This window comes from Hyperoodon ampullatus, assembly GCF_949752795.1.
Source record: "Hyperoodon ampullatus genome assembly, chromosome: 1".
NCBI classification, from domain to species: domain Eukaryota; kingdom Metazoa; phylum Chordata; class Mammalia; order Artiodactyla; family Ziphiidae; genus Hyperoodon; species Hyperoodon ampullatus.
Window position 1 is genome coordinate 58,973,885 of NC_136914.1, and position 22,876 is coordinate 58,996,760.

Genomic DNA, 22,876 nt, shown 5'->3' on the forward strand with positions numbered 1-22,876 from the left:
GGCCCGGCCGCGACCGCCCGGCGCTGCAGAGGCGCGCGGCAGCCAATGGGCGCCGAGGAGGTGGGCCGGCTGGAGGCTGTCACCCTCGCGGGGACGGGAGCGCGGAGACTGGGAGCGCGCGAGCCGCCGCCGCGCCCCAGGTCGTGGGGGAGGAGCGGCCGGAGGAGGAGGAGGAGGAGCCGCGGAACTGCAGCCCGGGGACCACTGCTCACCCAGGCTGCGGAGGACAGACGCTGGCCCCAAGCCTGTCGCCCCGCGTCCCCGACCGCCAGCATGATCGCCGCGCAGCTCCTGGCTTATTACTTCACCGAACTGAAGGATGACCAAGTCAAAAAGGTGAGCCCCCGCCGGCGCCGCCGCCCGGCGCTCTGCCCGCAACGTTGCATTCCGGTATCCGCTCGCCGCCGCAGCCGCCTCCATCCTCCCGCGCCCAGCCTCCCCCAGGCCAGCATTGGTTGGACCGCAGGGCGGTGGGGAAGGCTTCGCCCTTTGATTCTTCCCGGGATCGTATGCGCGCGCGCGCGTGTGTGTGTGTGTGTGTTGGGGGGTGGGTGGGGAGACCCCCGAGTCTGGGCTGCCTGCTGCAGTGTCCTTGAAACGGGATGTGGATGTCAAATGGGCCCCCGGGCCATGCGGGGAGGGTGACCGTGTGGCAACTGGTGGGTTGGTCCACAGGGCCTGTTTGGTACGGTCCGAGCGCCATGGGCGGAGGAGTGATCACAGAGATGCTGGGGAGGTGAGCGCGCAGCAGGCGGGGGTGCTGGCTGGAGGCCATGCATCCCATATTTGGGGTTCCCGGTGGAAGGCGTCGGGTTCCCGGAAAAGCTGTCACCCCGGCTCTCCCAGTTCTCGCGGCTGCTCCTTAATCTGAAGACGGGGCGACCGGCACAGCTTCCTGGAACAAGGAGAAGCGTGGAGGCCACCGGAAACTTTGCTCATAGGCCTCAGGTCTGGAGCGGCATGTCTGAATGGAATTTTTTTATTCCTCTTCGTGACCGCTCTGCTCTCTTAAGCTGTAATTTCCAGCCAGCCCAGGGAGCTCAAATAAGAGACTGGTCTTTTGAGTCGGATGGAGGCCTTGACATGTATGCTTGTGGCATGTGTGTACTTGCACAAGGACACATCTTCCTACCCTGAGGTATTGCTGCTTTTAACTTCTGTCTAACATAAAATCCTGTCTGCTGGCAGGTGTTAAAGGTGTATCTCTCTCTTATACCAGCTTTGGCTTCAAGTTTTTGAGAAACAGCCTAAGCTGTAGGGAAAGACGCCCATTTTATCATTGCCACGCCTGACAGATCTCCTGACCCACCCACACCCAGAATGGGTGACATTATTGCTGGGATAAGCTGGGGTGGACAGCAAAGTCAACCTGACTTTGGAGTTCAAACAAAGGAGCTGTACCTACAGGTGAGAGGCAGGAGCCACAGGCCTGCAGCCACAGGATGTTCAGTGCTCTTCCTAACCACCCAAGACAGCCCCCTCCTCTGGCACAATAGGAAACGGGCCTGCTAAGGGCAGTGACCTCATCAAGGTCACCCGAGGAGTTAGAGGGAGAGCCAGGGCGGGACCCAGGTCTCCGCCCCCCTCCACTGGGAACTTGACTGAGGCTCCTTCTGGAAGTCAGCTGAGGGGGAGGTGCTGAGACAAAGGCATTGGGGATGCTGCTTGGATCCTGGGTCCTGCGCTGAGTGGGGACCAGAGTTGGGTAGTTAGGAGACAGGCCTGGGAATCTGCCACGGTTCCTCATGGCTACAAGTGGCAGTGACTATAGAGTTGTCAAACCGTGGGACTCATGCTCACTCCCGTGGAGCACCCTGGAGCCTCCTTCTGACCACTGAGCTTGGGGAGCTCTGCATGTCAACATGTGCATTTCACCAGTTTTCTTCAGTGGTGTTGTGTATCCTTGATGTTCTTCCCATTTCACAGTGGGGGATTTAAGGCATAGATGAGTTCACTGCCCTCTCCTAGCACAGGGTGCCCTCTGTAGCTCAAGACAGCAGATAGCTGAGGTGGGGACCCGGATGACCTTGTAAGCCTCCAGCATCCACACCCGCCAACATCTGTGTGGCCGCCAGGGGCCAAGCTGGGTTGAGGTTTGGACTGCCCTCAGTGGGACCTACTTTATCAGGCACGCAGTATCTAATGTGGCCCCAGAGCCTTCCACTCTCTCGTGGTGGCCTGATTGACACTGTATCCACCAGGCTCCTGTAGGCGTCTGACTGTGTGACTTCTGAATCAATTGATCCTCAAGTCCCTCCTCTGAGATTGGCATTCTGAAATTCCCTCCCCGCCCTCCTCTGGTGTCAGAACCTTGCTGGAGGTGGGTCTTGAGGCCAAAGCTTCCACCAGATAATATTATTGGTCAAGGAGAGTCTGAAAAACAGGTTGGCTGTCTTGCACCTCATGGAGGAGTTCTCAGGCTGCTTTCTATGTGGGGAGTATGTGGATTCCTGCCAGGGGGTCACCTTGGCCTTCGTGATGGGCTGTGTGACTCTGCCATCTGTGATTGTGATCCTCAGGAAACTTCCTGGGCCTCTTGTTCTGATGGACTAGTCAGTTTTCCCGGCCCCTAGTCGAGCAGATCCTGGGAGACTCCATGTGCTCTCCTGGGACTCAGGACTTTTTAGAGACCAGCTTTTCCTACCTACCACTTGCCCTGGGACTCCAAGGTAAGTCCTCCACTTGCAGGACTCCAAGCCCTGTTCTTCCTGCGGGAACTGGGCCCTACCTGCAACCCGATGAGGACCCAGTGAAGACAGTCCCCACCCCGCCGCACCTGCCAGCCTGGGCAGCCATGGTGATTCAGCCCTCCAGCCCTAGGTGGCCTCTGGAGCTCTGGAGACAGCTCTGGCTGTCTCCACACTAATCCTCATCCATCTTCTTGCCCTCTGGCCTGGGTATAGAGGGAAGATGGGGATGGTGCCAGGGAAGGTTTGTGGGATTGCTCAGGATACAAAAGTGATCATGAAAGGGTATCATTTCTCTCCCCATTGCCTATGAGACACATCGGTAATTCAGCCTCATAAATATATCCTGGGTTGAAACAGGCCAAGCATCTGGCTTCCCAGCCTGGAGTCCCATTTTCCAGACTGCATCTGCATAGTGTTGGATGATGTGGTGTGGTGAAAAGGGTGTCGTGGCATTAGACTGAAGTTAAGTATAAAACATAGATTTCCCTTTTACTCTTCTAGTGCTTTTAGGAGGAAAAGAATGCACATGTGTGCTTGTGAAAGATTCCGTTCATCAGAATACCAGACATCTGTTAATTCTGCAGCTAGAGCCCTGGGTCTTTTGACCTCCAAGTAACTTTTTTTTTTTTTTTCTGCGGTACGCGGGCCTCTCACTGTTGTGGCCTCTCCCATTGTGGAGCACAGGCTCCGGATGCGCAGGCTCAGCGGCCATGGCCCACGGGCCCAGCCGCTCCGCGGCATGTGGGATCTTCCCGGACCAGGGCACGAACCCGTGTCCCCTGCATCAGCAGGCGGACTCTCAACCACTGCGCCACCAGGGAAGCCCCCAAGTAACTTTTCACATTCCTCTCACCTTGCCTGCTCCCTCCACTTGGGCTATAGCCGTTAAGAGCTCCAAGGAGGGTAAAGGATTACCTAGTGCTCTGTTCCTTTAGGAAAGAAAGATGGGTCCACCAAGGTCAGAACTTGGCCTCTAAAGAAAAACTAGACGTCCTTTCCTTCAGGCTTGACAGATGGTGAGCAAATGCCAGTGGATTTTCTCTGGGAGGGATCCCCATGACCCTAAGGAATCCCCATAAGCAGGTGAGCAACAGGTGTGATTTGTCCAGTGGCTGAACCCAGAGTCCTCGAGTGCTTGGCTCAGGAAGGCAGAGGAGAGTATGCTTAGCAGTTAAAAGGCTACCAAGTTCTTTTTCCTTGGAGCCCATGTATTCCAGCGGCAAGGGCAAGCATTTAAAAAAATGGCCATTTCCTTATTGCTCGGGGGTGAGAGAGATAAGAGTTAGAAAATTATGAAAACTATCTCATGCACCTTTTGATCTGGTGTTATACAAGCATCCGGTAAGAGCCTCACTCCCTGGGGAATCTTTATTTCATAATCCCTGTCCCCTCTACCTTGGATGTTCCTTGGAGTTCTCCCCCTAAGAAAATGCCCAGCCCTTCATTTGGTTTGATAATTTGGGATTGTCGTGAGGGAATAAACTGGGAAAGTGGGTGGGTATGCAGGACTTTCACATCTGGCCGTGCTGTGCTGTCCTCCCACACTCCTCCTGTTTTCTGGAGAAGGCATGGGCAGCTTTCTCCTAAAAGGGCTGATTTGTCTCCATGTGTGTCTGCAGTCAGGGGTTCCTGCCTGATAGAATTAGCCACTGGAGTCAGCTCTGAACGTGCCTGAGGAGGCCCTGGAGGAAATGCTGGATAGAGATGCATCCATACAGCTCCGTGTCCAGGAAGCAGTCATGGCTAGACTGCAGGCATCTGCTTATTGATTTGAGGCCCTTTAGAATCAAATCCGATCATGGGAACTCAATCATTTCTTCAGAAAATGTTTGAGTCCTTTATTATGTGCAGAGTATTGTGCTAGGATGGGGTGACAACTATAAACCTGGTAGAAATAGTCCCTATTCTCATGGAGTATAAATAATTATTTGCTGTCTTATGATAATTGCAAAACAGAGAATGCTATGAGAGCTATAGGGGCCAGTGGTCAGATCTTGGGTGGGAAATCACTAGCCTAAGAGTTGTTTAAAGCCAGGCTGTAAGGAATTCCCTGGTGGTCCAGTGGTTAGGACTTGGCACTTTCACTGCCAAGGGCCCGGGTTCAATCCCTGGTTGGGGAACTAAGATCCCACAAGCTGTGCAGCACGACCAAAAAAAAAAAAAAAAAGAAAAAAAAATCAGGCTCTAAATGTACAAATGTACAAATGGAAATATTATACTTAGAAACTTCGTAAGGGAGAGTCGAATAGATAGTTAAAATGTAGCTTTGCTTTCTCTTTTTTTTTTAATGGTTGTTATCTCGGAGCATCCCAAAACACCTTCTGGGTGCCATGTCAGATATCAATTGTGTGTGTAGCTATATGTGTGCGTATATGTATATATGTCTGTCTATACCTAACAATACACATAGACACACTTAACATGCATGTGTGTATGTGTATGCTTTCATCTGATCTTTCAGAAACCTGAGTGATGATGTCACGACAGGAAGTATTATTCCTGAGCTCCCAGGGCAGCTCCCTCCCCCTCGCAGCTCCTCCCCTGGACATCCTGCTGCCTTGTGTACAGTGGACAGAAGGCAGAGATTTTATTCCCCATTTAGAAACAGGGACTGACTGGAGGCCCAGAGGAGATGAGTGACTCTCAAGGTCTTAGAAAATCTAGAATGGGACCCAGAGGGCCTTTCTTGCTCCCCCGCTTCTTTCCTTTAGGAGAAAAACCCATCTTTGTTGATTTGAATAATTTAACTTGGAATCTGTATTTTAATTCTCTCCCCCACAAATCAATACATATGAGTTGTCATGAAGAACCTAGGGGTAAAACAGGAATAAAGACACAGACCTACTTGAGAATGGACTTGAGGATATGGGGAGGGGGAAGGGTAAGCTGTGACAAAGCGAGAGAGAGGCATGGACATATATACACTACCAAACGTAAGGTAGATAGCTAGTGGGAAGCAGCCGCATAGCACAGGGAGATCAGCTCCGTGCTTTGTGACCGCCTGGAGGGGTGGGATAGGGAGGGTGGGAGGGAGGGAGATGCAAGAGGGAAGGGATATGGGAACAGATGTATATGTATAACTGATTCACTTTGTTATAAAGCAGAAACTAATAAAAAAAATACATATGAGTTAATTTTTTATTATGAAATATTCGAGGTGTGTAAAAATTATTGAGGTTAACACAACAAACACTTGTGTATCCACTCCTCAGCTTGCGAGGTAATAGACACAATTACAATTATATTACAGACACGACTGAAACCCCTTCAAGTCACATTCATTTCTCCTCCCAGAGGTGGCCTCTGTCCTGAGTTTGGTGTTTATCATTTCCTGCATGTTTTAATATTTTTATTACATATCATGTATCTATGAACAGTATGTAGTGTTACTTTATATGGCTTTAACCTTTTGTAAACGGTGTTATCCTGTTTGTATCCTTCTGCAACTTGCTTTTTTTTAAGCTCAACATTGTATATTTGACATTCTTCCATGTTGATCTGTATACCTCTGTTTCATCAATTTAAACTGCCATATGCCCTTACATTGTGTGAATACACCAAACTAATTTATCTATTCTTTTGGTAGGCCTTTGAGTTTCTGATTTTTCAAATTACAGACAGTGCCCCCATGATCCTTCTGTACACATGTAAGTTGCTCTAGGCTGTGTTTCTAGGGCTGAAATTGCTCAGTGGAGGAGTGAGTGCATCTTCCCACTTTTAAGATTTTGCCAAATTGCCTCCGTGGTCATGTCAGCTCCCAGTCCAGTCAGAAGTTTGTACAGGTTCATATGGTTCCACAGCCAACCCTTGGTTACAGTAAAACCTTTAATTTTTTTTTTTTTTTTTTTTTGCTGTACGTGGGCTTCTCACTGTTGTGGCCTCTCCCATTGCGGAGCACAGGCTCCAGACGCGCAGGCTCAGCGGCCATGGCTCACGGGCCCAGCCGCTCCACGGCATGTGAGATCTTCCCATCTTCCCGGACCGGGGCACGAACCCGTGTCCCCTGCATCGGCAGGCAGACTCTCAACCACTGCGCCACCAGGGAAGCCCTAAATTTTTTTTTTTTTTTTTTTTCCTGGTACGCGGGCCTCTCTCTATTGTGGTCTCTCCCGTTGCGGAGCACAGGCTCCGGACGTGCAGGCTCAGCGACCATGGCTCATGGGCCCAGCCGCTCTGCGGCATGTGGGATCTTCCCGGACCGGGGCACGAACCCGTGTCCCCTGCATCGGCAGGCAGACTCTCAACCACTGCGCCACCAGGGAAGCCCCCTCTAAATTTTTTAATAGGTAATTTTGAAAGAAACTGTTTCTTCCCAGCCATTTCCATTCACATACAACATTTGAGCTTGGCTTAAAATTAGCCATTTCCTAGTTTACCTTATGAAGGGGAGCCCTTGCTGCCGAGTGTTACTGAGTGAGGTTGACAGCTCACTGTGAGCAGTGCCCACCCCATTGGCTGTTAGCACAGTGCCCAGGTGGTGGCGGGGTAGGGTGTCCAGAGACAGGCTCATGAAGGCTCGCTGTGTCCCCTTGTGCTCTAGCATGAATCCGTTAAACTTTTCTGGGAATTAAAACAAACAAGTGTGCTTTTGCCTGCACACACTCTCTTCCTGGGTGGATCTGACTGGGGCAGGGCTGGCTTATCTGTCCCCTAAACGTTTCTCTATTACAGAAAGCTCAAGCCGGCAGCCTCTCTCAGACTATCTTCCGTAAAAGGAGAGGGTGGCTGTGCGCCACCTGCCCCCCTCCAAGGCACACTGCAGTGTGAGGTCTGCAGCCCAGCCCTTTGCAAATGCGGTCCCTGGGGAGGCAGAAAATGTCAGATCACGTTCATCTGATTGCATGCTTGGTTACAGGCTCGCAGACACCGAGGCCTTGAAGGGGCCTTGGAGGGAAGGGTGCACTGAGTGCCTACTAGGGGCCTCTCTTTCATAAAATGGGTCTTATTTAATCATCAGTAGTAACAGTAAGGCTTCCCTGGTGGCGCAGTGGTTGAGAGTCCGCCTGCCGATGCAGGGGACAGGGGTTCATGCTCCGGTCCGGGAAGATCCCACATGCCGTGGAGCGGTGGGCCTGTGGGCCATGGCCGCTGAGCCTGCGCATCCGGAGCCTGTGCTCCACAGCAGGAGAGGCCACAACAGTGAGAGGCCCGCGTACCGCAAAAAAAAAAAAAAAAAGTAACAATACTAATTGAAGCCAACATATATAATGCCTGTCACATTTGCTGCACCAAAGGCATTACATCCTCACAGGTCCCCCGTGAGGTGGGTACCCTTATGATCACCACTTTTGGATGAGGACTCTGAGGCTCAGATATAAACAGAAGAGCCAGCATTCAGACGCATTAAGTCTTCTGGCAGAGCCCCTGCTCTTTTTTTTTTTTTTTTTTAATTGAGATATAAGTCACATACCATAAAACTTAGCATTAAAAAAATTTTTTTTAATAAATTCATTTATTTTATCTTTGGCTGCATTGGGTCTTCGTTGATGCACACGGGCTTTCTCTAGTTGTGGTGAGTGGAGGCTACTCTTCGTTCTTGTGCGTGGGCTTCTCATTGTGGTGGCTTCTCTTGTTGTGGAGCATGGGCTCTAGGTGCGTGGGCTTCAGTAACTGTGGCATGCGGGCTCAGTAGTTGTGGCTCACGGGCTCTAGAGCGCAGGCTCAGTAGCTGTGGCACACAGGTTTAGTTGCTCTGTGGCATGTGGGATCTTCCCGGACCAGGGCTCGAACCCGTGTCCCCTGCATTGGTAGGCAGATTCTTAACCACTGTGCCACCAGGGAAGCCCAACTTACCATTTTAAAGAGTGCAAGTCTGTGGTGTCTAGTATGTTCACAAGGTTGTACAACCATCACCACCATCTATTTCCAGAACATTTTCATTACCCCCAAAAGAAACCCCATACCCATTAAGCAGTCACTCCCCATTGCTCCCTCCACCCTGGTATCTACTAATCTACTTTCTTTTTTTAAATGGATTTGCTTCTTCTGGACGTTTCATATGAATGGAATTATATAATGTGTGACCTTTATGTCTGGTTTCTTTCACTTAGCATGTTTTCAAGGTTCATTCATACTATAGCATGTATGAGTACTTCAGTTCTTTTTATTACTGAATAATATTGAGCTGTTTCTGTATACCACATTTTGTTTATGCATTTGTTAGTTGAGGGACATTTGGGTTGTTTCCACTTTGCGGCTGTTATGATAATGTTGATGTGAACAGTTTTCCCTGTGTGGACATACGCTTTCATTTCTCTTGGGTATGTGTGTAGGAGTGGAATTGCTGGGAGAGCCCCTGCTTCTGTCCACCTGAGGAAGGCATCATCTTCATTTAGAAATGAGGATGCTGAGGCCCCCACGTAGTGAAGTGACTTGCTGACCACACAGCTCATGAGTGATAGGGACAGGAACACTACCAGGTCCCCTGACTCAGAAACCCATGTTCTTTCCACCATAACACATCCAACTCTGATTTTGCTGTTGAGGGAAACAGATTCAAGGAAGGAAAGAGCCGGGGCCAGGGCAGAGCTGGGCACGAGACCCTCCAAACTCCCCCGATTCCCATTCCCCTTCCTCCTCTTCCTCCCATCCTCCCCATCCTCCCCATCCCCACCCCTCCACCCCCAAGCTGCTCAGTGTTGACCAGCTCCCTCCACTTGGGCAGGAAATTGACCCAATAAAGTCTTTTAAGTGAATGTTAGGGATTTTCTCTGGTTTTCAAATTTTTCTCTGTACCCTTTTCATTTGTCCCCTTCCCTCCATCCTGTTTGCAATTAAAAGAGGACACTTGGTAAGGCCAGTGCTTATCCTGAAAGACCTCCCCATGCTCCCTATAAGGCATTATTATTCTAGCTTTCTCTCCCAGCCTCAGCCTGGCCCTACTGTAAGCAGCTGATTTCCTTGATTGATTGACACGTGGGGTTTGCCTTCAGCCTTGTCATTCAGTCTGATCTAATTTCTCTAATGTCCCCTGGTGCCTTCCGGGACCCTCTCTGGGTGGGTAGAGTGAGTTGAGTTGGAGACTGCAGGCCATCCTTGTAACAAAGACACCAACTCACATTTGCAAAGTCCTGTTCCACTTTCAAAATACTTTTACATGCTTGATTTAGTGAAGTCCTTCTGGCAAGCTTGGGTGTAGGTGTTTCTTTCTGCATCTTACATGTGGGGCAGGCAAGCTTCAGGAAGTGGAAGTGATGTGATCTTTGGTGGCCAGAGAACAGAGGGCTGTGATGAAGACCCAGGTCTGTCTGACACTAGTAGGCAGCTCTCACTGTGCATGCAGATCCAGGACGTCAGTCCAGGGCTTCAGGCTTCTAAAGCAGTGCATTGCAGTGGGCTCCCAGCAGAAATCATCACCCAAGGCTCCCATGATGGGGATGTGATTGGAGTGCTAGAGCCCTGCTGTCCACAGCAGTAGACACCAGCCACATGTGGCTCTTGAGCACTCGAAATGTGGCAAGTCTGGTTTGAGATGTGCTGTTGAACATAAAATACAGGATTTTGAAGACTCTATATGACAAAGATATATAAAATCGCTCATTGATCATTTAAAAAATATTACATGTGGGAATAATATTTTGGATATATTGGGTTAAATGTTATTAAAATTAATTTCACCTGTTTTTTAACACAATCTGGCTACTAAAAAATTTTAAATTACATATGTGGCTTGCATTGTATTCCTGCTGGAAACCCTCTGCTAGACAGGGAATTTTATGGCTCAGAAGTTCAGGCAGAGGCACTCTGCATTTAAGGCAGTGGGTTCCTGCGGTCCTTGGGCCTCAATTTCCTCATCTATAAAGCCAGGAGCCTGGAATCCTTTATCTCTCAAGGATCCCTCTAGCTTGAGCAGTGTTGTTAGGTGGACATCAAGCTTTCTGGGGCTCAGTTTCCTTATCTGTCAGATGGGGTAAATGATTCCTACCTCACTATCTGCCCATTTATCAAATCAGAGAATGGATATGGAAACACTTGGAAAGCATACTGAACTGTACAAATGTCAGATGTTATCATCGCTGTTCACCCAGAACACACCTGTAGGCACCTGCAGAGGCATGATGGGGGAGTGTAGCTTCCTGGATAACAGAGGGTAAGCGGCCAGAGCCCTGAGCCGGGGCAGGGATCCTGGGTACCATTCTACTTTGCCACCATGGGATTTTGAAAAGCCTGTGTTCTGAGGAATCCATGGTGTCATGGAGCTCCTGTGCCCACCATATATGAAGACGAGAGGGCAGTTTTCACTGTTGCTTTTTTACTGATGGAAAAACACAGAGATGAAGGTGACTTGCCCAAGGTTATAGAAGGAATCTGTGTAGCTGGAGGAGGCCTGAAGCCCTTCGCTTTCCAGCCCAGTCTGCTCCCATCACTGCAGTATTTGCGAGCCATGGCTCTGGGGTCTGGTTGTCTCATAGTGAAAGCAGAGTTGTCCGTACTTCGGACCCTCTCTTCCCTCTCGCCTGGAGGCACCTGGCACATTGGGAACTGTGAGTCTGGTGCCTGGCCCTGCCCAAGCCATTGACCATGAGGCCCAGAATGAAGCCCGTTGTTCTTGCCCCGCCACATTCCAGGGCTGTTCTGTTCCCCTTGAGGGACTGGGTACCTCCTTTATTTTTAGCTAGTTCAGTGTGACAGCTTTGTTCTCATCTGGGCAAAGGCCTGGTCTCTCACCAGCAGAAAGTGCCTCTTAGCAGGAGCCAAGGTCACCAGGAGGACCTTGGGCATGACCTCACGGCCTTCTGCGGTCCTCCTAGCAAGAGGAGTCTGGGGAAGTAGGGAAGGAGCACCGGGGTTGGGGTTTGAAGCCAGAGCCACCCTGGGTGCTGGATGCTCGGGCCTTTCGCTTGGCTTCACAGCCCCGGGTTCCTCCCGTGTAAAACAAGGCTGATAATGCCCACCCTGCAAGTGTGCAGCTTGGATCAGGGCAGGTGGAAGTGCCCAGCAGGGGACCCATCCTTGCTGACTGTTACATCTCAGTTCCCAAAACCTCAGTTTCCTCATCAAGAATGGGGATCCCGTTTTCCTCCTGATTTGCTGCGATTAAACAGAAGTGTTGTGTGAACAGTCCATGGTGCTTAATAGGTGCTCCGTCCATGCTCACTGAAATGGAACTAACAGTTCAGAAGCATCAATTAAATGATAGATAAGGCACCGAAAGCTGTGTCTGAATTTTGAAAAAGGGACTGGGGAAAGGAAACCTCCCCTTATAGTGTTTCAACATGCCAAAGGGACCCCTGATGCTTTGGGGATATTCGCACACACAGCTTTCACTGAGAAGCCTCTAAAGTGGAATTTATTTTCCCAAACACATTTCCTCTTTCAGATATTCCACAGTCTCTGGGAGCCTTGAAGAGTGGAGACTCCTGATGATCTGTAGAGCATTTATATGTCCCCTTGGGCCTTGAGGTGCAGATGTTGTGAGGCGAAGCGGGCGTCTGAGAGCGCCTGGAACTCTCCATCGCTCAGGGAGGGGCTGTTGGCTCCACGCAGGTCGCCCTGAGGCTGAAGTGAGGGGCTGGTGCTGGAGAAGGGCTGGGTCATTCAGAGAACTGGAGTCTCCGGCCTTATCTGAGCCAGCAGACCCTTCCGAGAAGACCTCCCGGACCAGGCGTCTCCAGAGGCCCTCCTGCCCCTCCAGGAGAGCAGCCACTCAGCCCAGCTGAGAAGCCACCTGAGGGGGTGGGGACACAAGGAACTTGGAAGCATGGCCCCTGCACCCCTGGCACTCAGGGTCTATCTGGAGGCGTGCACCATGCACGTGTTGCTGCGGCGCGGGCAGGTTGCTCCTACGTAGCACGAGGGCCGAGGGGATGCCGAGGAGAGCGCCAGCTGGTGCTGTGCGGGCGGATCATGGTACCCCCTTCGGAGGAGGTGGGTGTGGAGTGGAGTGCAGAGAGGCAGTTACAGGCCAAGCCAGCCGAGTAATAGAGGCGGATCTGTGAGGAAGGACTGTCGGGGGTGCAGAAGGCAGGAGGGTGCCGGGAGCAGATGATTCTGCTAGGGAACCAAAATGTCTCTCCTTGTGGCCAGTGCCCTCTCTGCTCAGGTACCAGCTGCCAAAAGCAGGATAGAAAGGTAGGTTCCTTGGGGCCAACACCCTTGGCAGTGAGGTGGGGCTGGGCAGGCAGGAACAGGGTTGGACCTGCAGGAGGAGGGCTTGGGATGGCACCCACCACGGCAGAGGGTCCCATTGGGCCAGGACCTTTGGGCTTGCTATGGCCTTTGAACTTCCTTCCCAGGATTGTGTGAAAGGGGAAATGAGCAGTTCAGATCCCTGGTAGCTGCTGGAGGGTGAACGAGGCTTCCAAAATAATCAGGCTGGAGCAGCGTGCTTTCTGCAAGGCAAGGGAGCCATGCTGCTCCTGCAGTGGATGGAGCTGTGGCATTAATGCCACCGTGTTCCCACGTCTTGCTGCTCTCGGAAGCCCTGGGCCTGGGTTCGCCCTGGCCTGAGCAAGAAAGGTACTGAGGAAGGACCACAGAACCAGGAACTTGGTGTCTACTCCGGTTTTCTTGCTGACCAGCGGTCACCTTGGCCAGTTGAATAACCTCTCTAGCCTCTAATTTTTCCTTAGGGCTTTGAATGTGATGGCACCTGCCCTGCTTCTCTGGACAGGATAGTTTAAGGACCAGCATGTGAAAGTGCTATGCAAAGTAGAGAGGCCTTCATAGGTCAAAGTCAGGTGAACACACCCACATTACAGATGGAAAGACTGAGGTGCCTGCAGGATGGCAAAGCTGGAGTCTGACGCAGGTGTTTGTACTGCCCAATCCATGCCCCATCATTGAGCCAGGTAGGGTCCTGAGAAAATCTAAGTATGGCTGTTAGTGTGAGCCTTAGAGGCAGTTCCCCGAGGAAATAGAGGAGGAGTTAAGGTTTCAAGGGAGGAACTGTTTATAATATGATTCCTTTTTTTGTAAAATGAAATACAAAAAAACCCAAGCCCTGTATGTATGAATGTTTGTTTAGGTAGGAAAACTGTCCTAGAACATAAAGCTCTCTTAGCAGGGATTTCTCTGGGGAGATTGAGGGAAGAACTCAGACTTTTTACTTTTGTGCATTTAGGTATTGTTCGAATTTTTTTAATAAAGAGTGTATATTACTTATTGTTACTATAATGTACTGTTAGTTTTTTAAAAAAAAGTAATAAAACAATCAAAATGTTTCAGAGGACTTTTGTGAGAATCTTTTATTTGCTATGGTTTCAGGCAAATGACCACCTACCTTTAGTTTTCTTTTCTACAAAATGGATCAGTAATATTTGGTAATCAATGCATTTCTCTAGGTATTTAGGTAAAAGGATTTAGGGATATGTGATTATGAGTTAGACAAGGGAGTGAGGGAGATGGATCCCCTTTCCGTCATTTCGTTGGAAGGGTGGGAAGAGTTCTTGCCACATAATTAAAATTCTCCGAATAGCTCTCTGAGGTGAAAGTATAATTATCCTCATTTAAAAGTGAGGCAATCAGGACTCAGAGAGGTTAAGTAACTTGTCCAAAGTCACACAGCTAATAAATGGCAGGTCCTAGATTTGAACCCAGTTCTCTTCATCCATAGCCCTGTGTTCTTCCCGCCATGTAAGAAAAGATAGAAATCTGTAAGAAGAAGCCCAAAATGAGGGGTTAGAAGACCTGGAATGTAGATCCAGCTGCCACTGATAAACCATGTGACTTTGTGTGAGTCATGGGTCTCAGTTTCCTCGACTACAGGATGGAGATAACGATATCTGTCCCGCCTACTTTGCTGGGTTTCTGTGCCGGGAGAAGGGGAGCTAACACATTAGGCACCACTTCATGCCAGGCCCCTGGCATCTCCATGAGCTCATTGCTTCTCTTTGTATGCCGTCCAGGTGGGATAATGTGTGTGAAAGTTGTGTGTATAAATAGCAGAGCCCTCTGCACACGTGAGCTCTTTTTTTTTTTTTGCAGTACACGGGCGTCTCACTGTTGTGGCCTCTCCCGTTGCGGAGCACAGGCTCCGGACGCGCAGGCTCCAGACGCGCAGGCTCAGCGGCCATGGCTCTTGGGCCCAGCCGCTCCGTGGCATGTGGGATCTTCCCGAACCGGCAGGCGGACTCTCAACCACTGTGCCACCAGGGAAGCCCACCTGAGCTCTTAATAAAATAATATTAGCCCCCCTGGACCCGTTCGTTCCTGAGTCAGTCTCCTTAAGAAAGAGAAGTGAATCTGATGTTGAAATCTCTGCCCTGCCCTTAAGCAAGAGTCCTTAACGCTTCACTGCCACCTCCCCAATTTCCTTTGCAAGTAAAGTGTCTCACTTGGAACGTTCACTTCATAAGCCTGTGCCGATCAACTTCAGTCACACCTGTTGCTCTGCCTCGTTCTTGATCCTCACGGAAGAATGGACGAGAAAGGGAGTGAAAATTTTCCACGGCTGTTCCCCCTCCCACAGGGGGTCAGAGTGCCTGGGTCACCAGTGGTTACGGAGCCTCCTGCCACGACCAGCCTGTCCACTTGGGCATGTACAGTCTTGAATTGTTTTTTTCATACGTGTCTGTTGGGACCAGGAGGTGGGGCTGGGATCGGGCACAGAAATGTTTGAGTTTAGAGCAGTGTGGGGTTGCTGGGCTCTTCCACTGGCTGGACAGCTCTGGGCCAGCGGGGCTTGGTGAGGTTGTGTTCTCTTCTGACATCTTCTCCTGCCTCTTCTGTGTTCCTGCTTCTGGAGCCGATGAGAGCTTCCAGGCCCTCTTGGTCCGCAGGAAGGACAGCCCAGGACCAGTATTTGCACAGTAGTAGGGCACCAGTGCCTGCCCTGTGCAGCCGCCTTGGCTCCCACCCTCAGGAGAAGGGCTCTTCCCCTGGCGGTGGTGGGGGTGGGGGGTGGTGGCGTTGAAAGATGCCCCGGGGGCTGGACAGGGGCATCGTCAGTCTGAGCCGAGAGTCTGCAGGACCCAGCTCGCCATGTGGTGTCTGGGACCCTGGCACCTCTCCCATTTCCTTCCCAGTCTGACCGAGTCCTGAATGCTTGTGTCAGACACCATGTGTGCAAGGGAGCCCAGGGGGTTCCTATCACAGACTCTGGAAGCCTCTGTCTCTGTCTCATAGGATGACAGACATCCTATGAGAGATGTTCCAAAGGCTTGCAGCTTGAAGCCCACCAGAAGAGGTGCTGTGCCCTCCTGTCACCAAAATGTAGGGCTGGGGGTTGGAGGAACAGGTGGGATTCTTTGGGCACCAGCGTTTGGCCAGAGCAACAAAGTTTGAGGCAGCGTCCTAAGAGAAGAGCAAGGATTGTGGAAATGTGAGAGGGAGGGAGAGAAGGGGAGAGGAAAAGATCTGGAGTTGCTATGGAGAGGGGATGGAAAGAGAAATGCTGAAAGGACCACAGACTTTGGCCAAACCTCCCAAAGCCAGAAGTTGTCCTTCTCCAGCCCTGCATCCCTCCTCCATCTCTCCCCTCCTGGGCTTCTGGGCCAACCTCCTATAAGAAAAGCAGCTCTTATACTGGGGTTCTTGCAGAGATCTGGAGCAAATGGGCAGGAGGACACCCTTCCTTTCTACCCCCTTCCACCCACCACCCTTTCCCAGCTTCTTTCCCAGGTGGACAGGGGCAGCCGGCCAGCTGCGAGGCAGGGCTAGTCTGAATAAGAGGAAAGAGGCCCCTTGTTCAGTGAGGTGCTGGGCACTCTGGGCCCCTGGGAGTATTCTGCAATGTCTCTTGTTTCAGCGCTTCCTGGGCTGCTTAAAGGGCCACAGTCCATATGGTGTGGATCTGCTGAGCCCTGCACCAGGTGTCTGCCTGGCTGGGCAGCGTTGGGGGGTACCTGCAGCCCAGCCCCAGGATCTGTGCCGTTCAAAGGCCCCTCCTGAGCTCCTGAGTGAGGATCAGGAGGGGTGCCCCTTGGCTTATTCTTATGCACCTGAGATCCAGGAGGCTTCAAAGTCAGTTCCAGCTCTGCCCTAAGCTGTACCCTCTTTCTGGCCCCAATTTCCACATCTCTTCTGAGAGGAGTTGTACCACGTGATGATTCATGAACCTGAACCAGAGAGGGAAAGCCCTCCTTCCTTCTGTGCTGGGGGGCCAGGTCGTCTTCTGTATCCCCAGCCTGTTTTCTTGTTTGAGCTTCTTGCCTCTATTCAGGTTTGATTGGCTGTCCTAAAAACATCTGGCTTCTGGGATCACTGTCCCTGTGCTGAGCTGTGCCTTGAGTTAGGAGGCAGGCTGGCTGTGGAGCCCTGCCTCTTCTAGAAGTTTCTCTCTGTCCAGCTGGAAAATCTCAGCAGCTTTGCTTGGGCCTGATCTCCACACGGTAGGGGGACTGGCCTTCTCCAAGGGATGGGGACGGTTGTAGGGAGAGTGTTAGACTCTCAGGTATGGGACTGACTCCCTGGCTGTGTGCTTTGAACTAATCACTTAGCTTCTTGGAGCCTCAGTTTTTACAACTGTAGAATGGGGATTAAGAATGTCCCCCTGGGACTTCCCTGGTGGCGCAGTGGTTAAGAATCCACCTGCCAATGCAGGGGACCTGGGTTCGAGCCCTGGTCTGGGAAGATCCCACATGCCGCAGAATAACTAAGCCCGTGTGCCACAACTACTGAAGCCCGTGTGCCTAGAGCCCATGCTCCGCAGCAAGAGAAGCCACTGCAATGAGAAGCCCGTGCGCCACAACTAGAGAAAGCCTGCGTGCAACAACGAAGACCCAACGCAGCCAAAAATAAATAAATAAATTTTAAAAAGAAAAAAAAGAATGTCCCCCTGACAGGGTTGTTTTGAAGGTTAAATGACATATTGGATTTGAAAGCACTTGATGTACGGTAAACCTTGATATAATTATGAAGTATTATTCTAGCATCCGGCATTCATTGAATTCCTCTTTTGTGCCAGGCAACTGGGTAGTTCCAAAGGTCTCCTCCGTCTTTCCTTTCCTGAGGAACTCACATGTTATCGGAGGAGATAGGCACGTCAGTAGACAGACAGTCGTGATGTAGGGTGAGGAGTGTGGTAGTGGAAACATGTCCAAATGCCAGAGCAGCGCCGTGACTGTTACTGCTCTGCTGCTGCTCACCCGTCCCCTCCCCAGTGCACAGCTGAGCTTTTTGAAACACGTGTCACTGTTGAATACTCAATAGAGTCACGTTTAGAGTCTAAACCTGCTCGCCCAGTGTACGAGACTCTGCAGGCTTAGCTCCTGGCAGCCTTTCCAGCTGCTTCACTTCTTGCACTGTGTGCTCCGTCGTCCCACAGACCACCCTCCCTCCCTCACCTTTGGCCTTCACACACGCTCTTGTTTGTGCCTGGACGCACTCTGACATCACCCCTCCCAGTAGGCTTCTCCAGTTTGTGCTTAGTAGCCCCCATGTGCTTCCGTGGCCGTTCGTGCACGTGTGACTGCCTCTCCCGACAAGCACGTGGGCGTGGTGACAGCGAGGGATCAGCACTGCCAGCCTTGGGGGTAGAACAGAGCATGTCTTCTAGGGCTGTGTTCTGGCCATTTCTCTTTCAGCTCTCGGCGGTTTCTGATTGCCCTTCTCTGCAGTGCTTTCTCACGAAGGGGAAAGGAAAAGGTAGTTGCGGTAGAAGAGATGCGGGTGGGGGCAGGGTTGTCTCTGGCCACAGAGGACACTGGGGTACTCCTGCTAGTGCCCTGATTGTCCCTGAGACAGGAGACAGGCAAGGCCTGGGGGAGCACGAGGCATGGAGTCCAGAGCGAGAAGGCTGCCCAGGACCAAAATATGCAGAAATGACTCTGTGTCCTTGAGTCGGACGTTTCCAGCCACCCTGAAAAGTAAACATGAGATGCCATTCTCAGAAGCAAAGCACGTCAAAGGTCTTTTCATCCTCATTGAGTCATAAATCTGTCTGTGCATCTGCCAGAAACTTGCCGTGTGTGAGGCTGCTTGTGAGACACTGGGAGGTCAAGGTGAATGGAGCAGACACTGTCCAGGTGACAGGCGTAGAAAGTGATGGTCCAGGCTGGACCATGTAGAGAGATCAGTGCTGAGGAAGGCGTTATCTGCACCCAGGGGATCTCGACCACTGCAGGAGGGGTGACATTTGATTTGAACCTTGAAGGGGAGGGGAGCTTTGAGTAGCTGGGAAGAGAAGGAAGGGCGTTTCAACAGGAGAGCCAGGCACCTCCCAGGAATGGTAGAGGTGGTTTGGCTGGTGTGCAGAGAGCCTGGAGACACACCCATAGAGTGTAGACGCCTCCAGTGTGGGGGGCTTTGCAAGGTTTTGAGCAGGGGAGTGAAGTGACCAGGGTCCCAGTTTAAGAAGGTGAAATGTAGGGGACTTCCCTGGTGGCGCAGTGGTTAAGAGTCCGCCTGCCAGTGCAGGGGACACGGGTTCGAGCCCTGGTCTGGGAAGATCCCACGTGCCATGGAGCAACTAAGCCCGTGTGCCACAACTATTGAGCCTGCTCTCTAGAGCCCGTGAGCCACAACTACTGAGCCCGCGAGCCACAACTACTAAAACCTGCGCGCCTAGAGTCCGTGCTCTGTGACAAGAGAAGCCACCGCAGTGAGAAGCCTGCGCACCGCAACGAAGAGTAGCCCCGGCTCGCCGCAACTAGAGAAAGCCCGCGCGCAGCAACAAAGACCCAATGCAGCCATAAATAAATAAATAAATAAATTTATAAAGAAAGAAAAAAAAAAAGAAGGTGCAATGTGGCCGTGGTGTAGAGGATGGGTTGGAAGGGAGAGAAATTGAAGATTGAAAACCATTACACTGATTATGCATCAGGCGTCAGGAATCCAGGCACATGGTTATCAGGGCTTCCTAAGGCAGGGAGTGGCAGAAAGAATGAATGGTGAGACAGAGAGACTTCAGTGAACTCCACAGGGTCAGGCACCATGAGGACAGATGTCTAACCAAGAGCCAGACATGTAGTAGGTGCCCAGTAAATAGAGAGAGTCAGTGGGAAGATACTATGAAGGAAGAACAACAAATGACAGCAGCGGGGCCTGAGGTTAGGAGCCCAGGATCCTTGAGGAGAGTGGGGAGCCCAGGAAGAGGAGCGAGTTGGTTTAGTCCTGTTGGGTCGGGAGCGGTCTGATCAGGAAGTGTGGGCACATGGGCCCTGGCACACGGGCGTGGGAACTTGGGCTGTCCCATACCTGCTGGGTGTAGTGAGGTTACGGTCTCTGTGCTCTGGGCCTGCAGCCCCATGTCCTGAAGGGCTCCAGCCCTTCGTCCACCATTTCCACCTTCCTAGAAGTCATGCCCAAAGAAACCCTCCAGCACCACTGCCTCACAATGCTAATAATAGCTAATGTTTACCGAGCACTTTCTGTGTTCTAAGTGCTTCTCTTTCTCCTTTGATCTTACAACATTCTGTGAGTTACGTTCTATTTATCATCTCAGTTTTGCAGTTGAGGAAACTGAAGTGCACACAGCTGGTAAGTGATGGAGCTTGGATTTGAACCCCAGGTAGATGGCTCTGGAGCCCTTGTTCTGTGGCACAGTCATCCATGGAGGATGAGCCAACCACCTCTGACAGAGGGAAGGAGTCACGTGGAGGCTTAAGGTGCCTTTGGCACGTACCTGGGGATTGAAGGGCAGCTTCCATGTAATATTCAAGGATTGGAAGGGACCTTGGAGGTGTCTGGTTCATTTTACAGGGGGGGAACCGGGGCTCAGAGCATTTGCAAGCCTGCTCTGAGTGACATGGTTGATCGCAGTTGAATGATGGGCCAGCATGGGTGTTCCAGTGCCCACGGGAGCTGGATTGTCTTAGGCAGGCGGGAACCTCACGCTGCCTGCCCCGTCCTACCCCAGCCAGACTTGAGCTGAAACGACCTTCCTCAGCCTTGGCCTCACTTTCTTTCCTTCTCATCCTTCTTCCAGATCGACAAATATCTCTATGCCATGCGGCTCTCTGATGAAACTCTGTTAGATATCATGGCTCGTTTCAAAAAGGAGATGAAGAATGGTCTCTCCCGGGATTTTAATCCGACAGCCATAGTCAAGATGTTGCCAACGTTTGTAAGGTCCATTCCTGATGGTTCAGGTGAGTCTCTCACCCAGAGATTGGGCTCTGAGGGCTGAAAGCTCTGTGAAGCCACCCTTCCAACTTACATTCGTTTGTTTGTTCATTCATTCACCTTTCATTCGTTTACTCATTCATCCAGTTATTCATTCATTCACCATTCCATCCATCTGTTCTCCCATCCGTCCATTCATCTATCCATCCATCAATCCAATGTATGTCCATTGAGATCCTACCATGTGCTAGGGGGATACCATGGTTGGACCATGCTGACCTGCCTTCATCGGCCTGACTGTCTAGCGACTTACGGTAAGAAAGTGTAGTGTTTATGGATCTTACAGATGCTGTGTGAGTTACTCTTATGTCTTCAGAACATGAATGGCTCCAGAGCAGATGATTCTCCTTCACGTTAGGAGAATCTCTCCAACAGGGCACCAAGGCCTCCTTTTAGTACCCCAGATAAGTAGCGATCCTAGCGGCCAGGTGCATCTCAGACTCAGGGGGGAGACTCAAGTCCCCATTTGTACAAATTTCATAGATGCTAAGTCAAGGTAGCCCCTCAAGCAGAGAAATGGTGAGAGGAGTAGGACTGGGAAAAAAAAAGTATCCTTTTGGTCTGCACGTGTGGCTCATGCCCCACAGTAGGGATCTGGGGGCTCCCTGAGGATTGTCAGTACCCCCTCCCCAGGGAGTGGCCTCAGCCCCTGCTCTTGGCAGGGTGGAGGCTGGGAGGGCACAGCCTGGTCTCGGCCTGCTCAGTGGAGGTCGTTCTGTCTGGCTGACCCAGGGGTGGGTGCTGTGCCTGCCCCAGCTTAGCGCACGCACAGGAATCCTGCTCTGAGCTGTGTTCTGTGCTCTAGGCTGGGGCTCGCCTGCTTTGTGAGAGGGAGAGAGAGAGATCATGAAAGTCAGGTTTCTCTTGGGGTTGTGAGTACATAGCCTGAAAGTACGGCCCTGACAACACTCCGGCTGTTGTGTTTCTTCCCTACTCTGGGGACTAGTTTAAAGCTGCGATTTGGGGCATCTGATATGGAGCCAACAAAATGGACATCAGGGAAACTGCAGGTGTTGCAGCTGATGTTTATGAAAGGTGGGCGAATGCATGGCTTGTTGGAGGACTGGCTGCAGTGGAAAGGTCCTGCTGTGCCTGCAGCCGGCCTTTAAAGTCCTGAACAAGATTGGGACACCTAGGAAGGGCATGTGCTCTGTTTGCCCTGTGGCCACAGGTGGGGTTTACTTCATGCACACACACTGGTACTTATATCTCTGATGTTTCTTGACTGTTTAAAATCTACTCCACTTTTATCCTTTTGTTTTCCTTGAGGTCTTGGTGACCAGCAGTTTAGGTTTTTTTTATGACTGCCAAAGAGATTCTAGCCATCAGAGTGGCCAGACCGTGGTGTCCCCTGGGTTTTGTTCTGATGCCTCCGGCTTTCTAATTCGCTCCTGCTTTTTCCCAGCCCCGAATGGCATCCACATCCAGGAGCATTTGTGCCTTTCCAGGGTTAGCTGAGTTCTGTAGGAGAGGTGTGGCTGTGCCTGCTGTCAGCTGAGAAAAGAGGAAGGGGAGGCGAGGTGGGGTGGGCAGCCCCCCAGGGCCCCTGCTCTGGCTTTGCTTGGAGAGCTCAGAAGGATGCCTTATGTCTGCGGGGCACCTGATGCTGTGTGACTGGCCCAGGGCCTGCACATCCCATGAGAGATGGCTTCTCTTTCCTCCTGCACGCGCCTTGCAAGCCAGCTCCCCTTCCCAGGACTGTGTGTCAGCAGGGGGTGCCCTCCCTCACTCTTTCACACACCATTTCCAGGGTTGAGGGGCTCAAAGTGTGATCCACATACACAAATGGCTACTAATCTAGCCATTTGTTCCCATTAGTTACTCTTTAAAACAGGGCTCAAAACTCATCCTCATTTGGGAAAGACAACATTCTATAGCCCCCTCTTAGAGATTCAAAGCAGACACCAACGTATTAAAGGCCCTGAGCAGTCCTGCAGGGGAGAAACCTGTTTAACCCGGCTACCTGCCTTTTCCCCAAACCTGTTTGATCTTTCCCCCCAACATCTATTACTATATTTCATCTAGTTTGAGACACCTTTTTGTTTGAGTCCTCTGAAATCAGCAATGCATTGTACAATAGTTGCATCTTTAGATTATTATCGGCAGTATTTTTTTCTCTTTTCCTATTACATAAAATAATGATGTGTCTGCAATCAGTGGTGTCTTAAATGTGATGACATATG

At 51.2% G+C, this 22,876-nt stretch overlaps 1 protein-coding gene across 2 annotated transcripts in view; it reads left to right on the plus strand.

Annotated features, from left to right (window-relative positions):
- The first annotated feature begins 213 nt into the window (after nt 1-213).
- HK1 (hexokinase 1) overlaps nt 214-22,876 on the plus strand; it is a 71,331-nt gene continuing 48,668 nt past the window's right edge. Inside the window, exons 1-2 of one of the 2 annotated variants that reach the window (XM_079712381.1) lie at nt 214-336; nt 20,497-20,659. In XM_079712381.1, coding sequence (XP_079568507.1) covers nt 274-336; nt 20,497-20,659 — 226 coding nt within the window. In that variant the 5' untranslated portion in view covers nt 214-273. The remainder of the gene's footprint in view (nt 337-20,496; nt 20,660-22,876) is intronic. The other variant, XM_079712382.1, reaches the window with a different exon arrangement.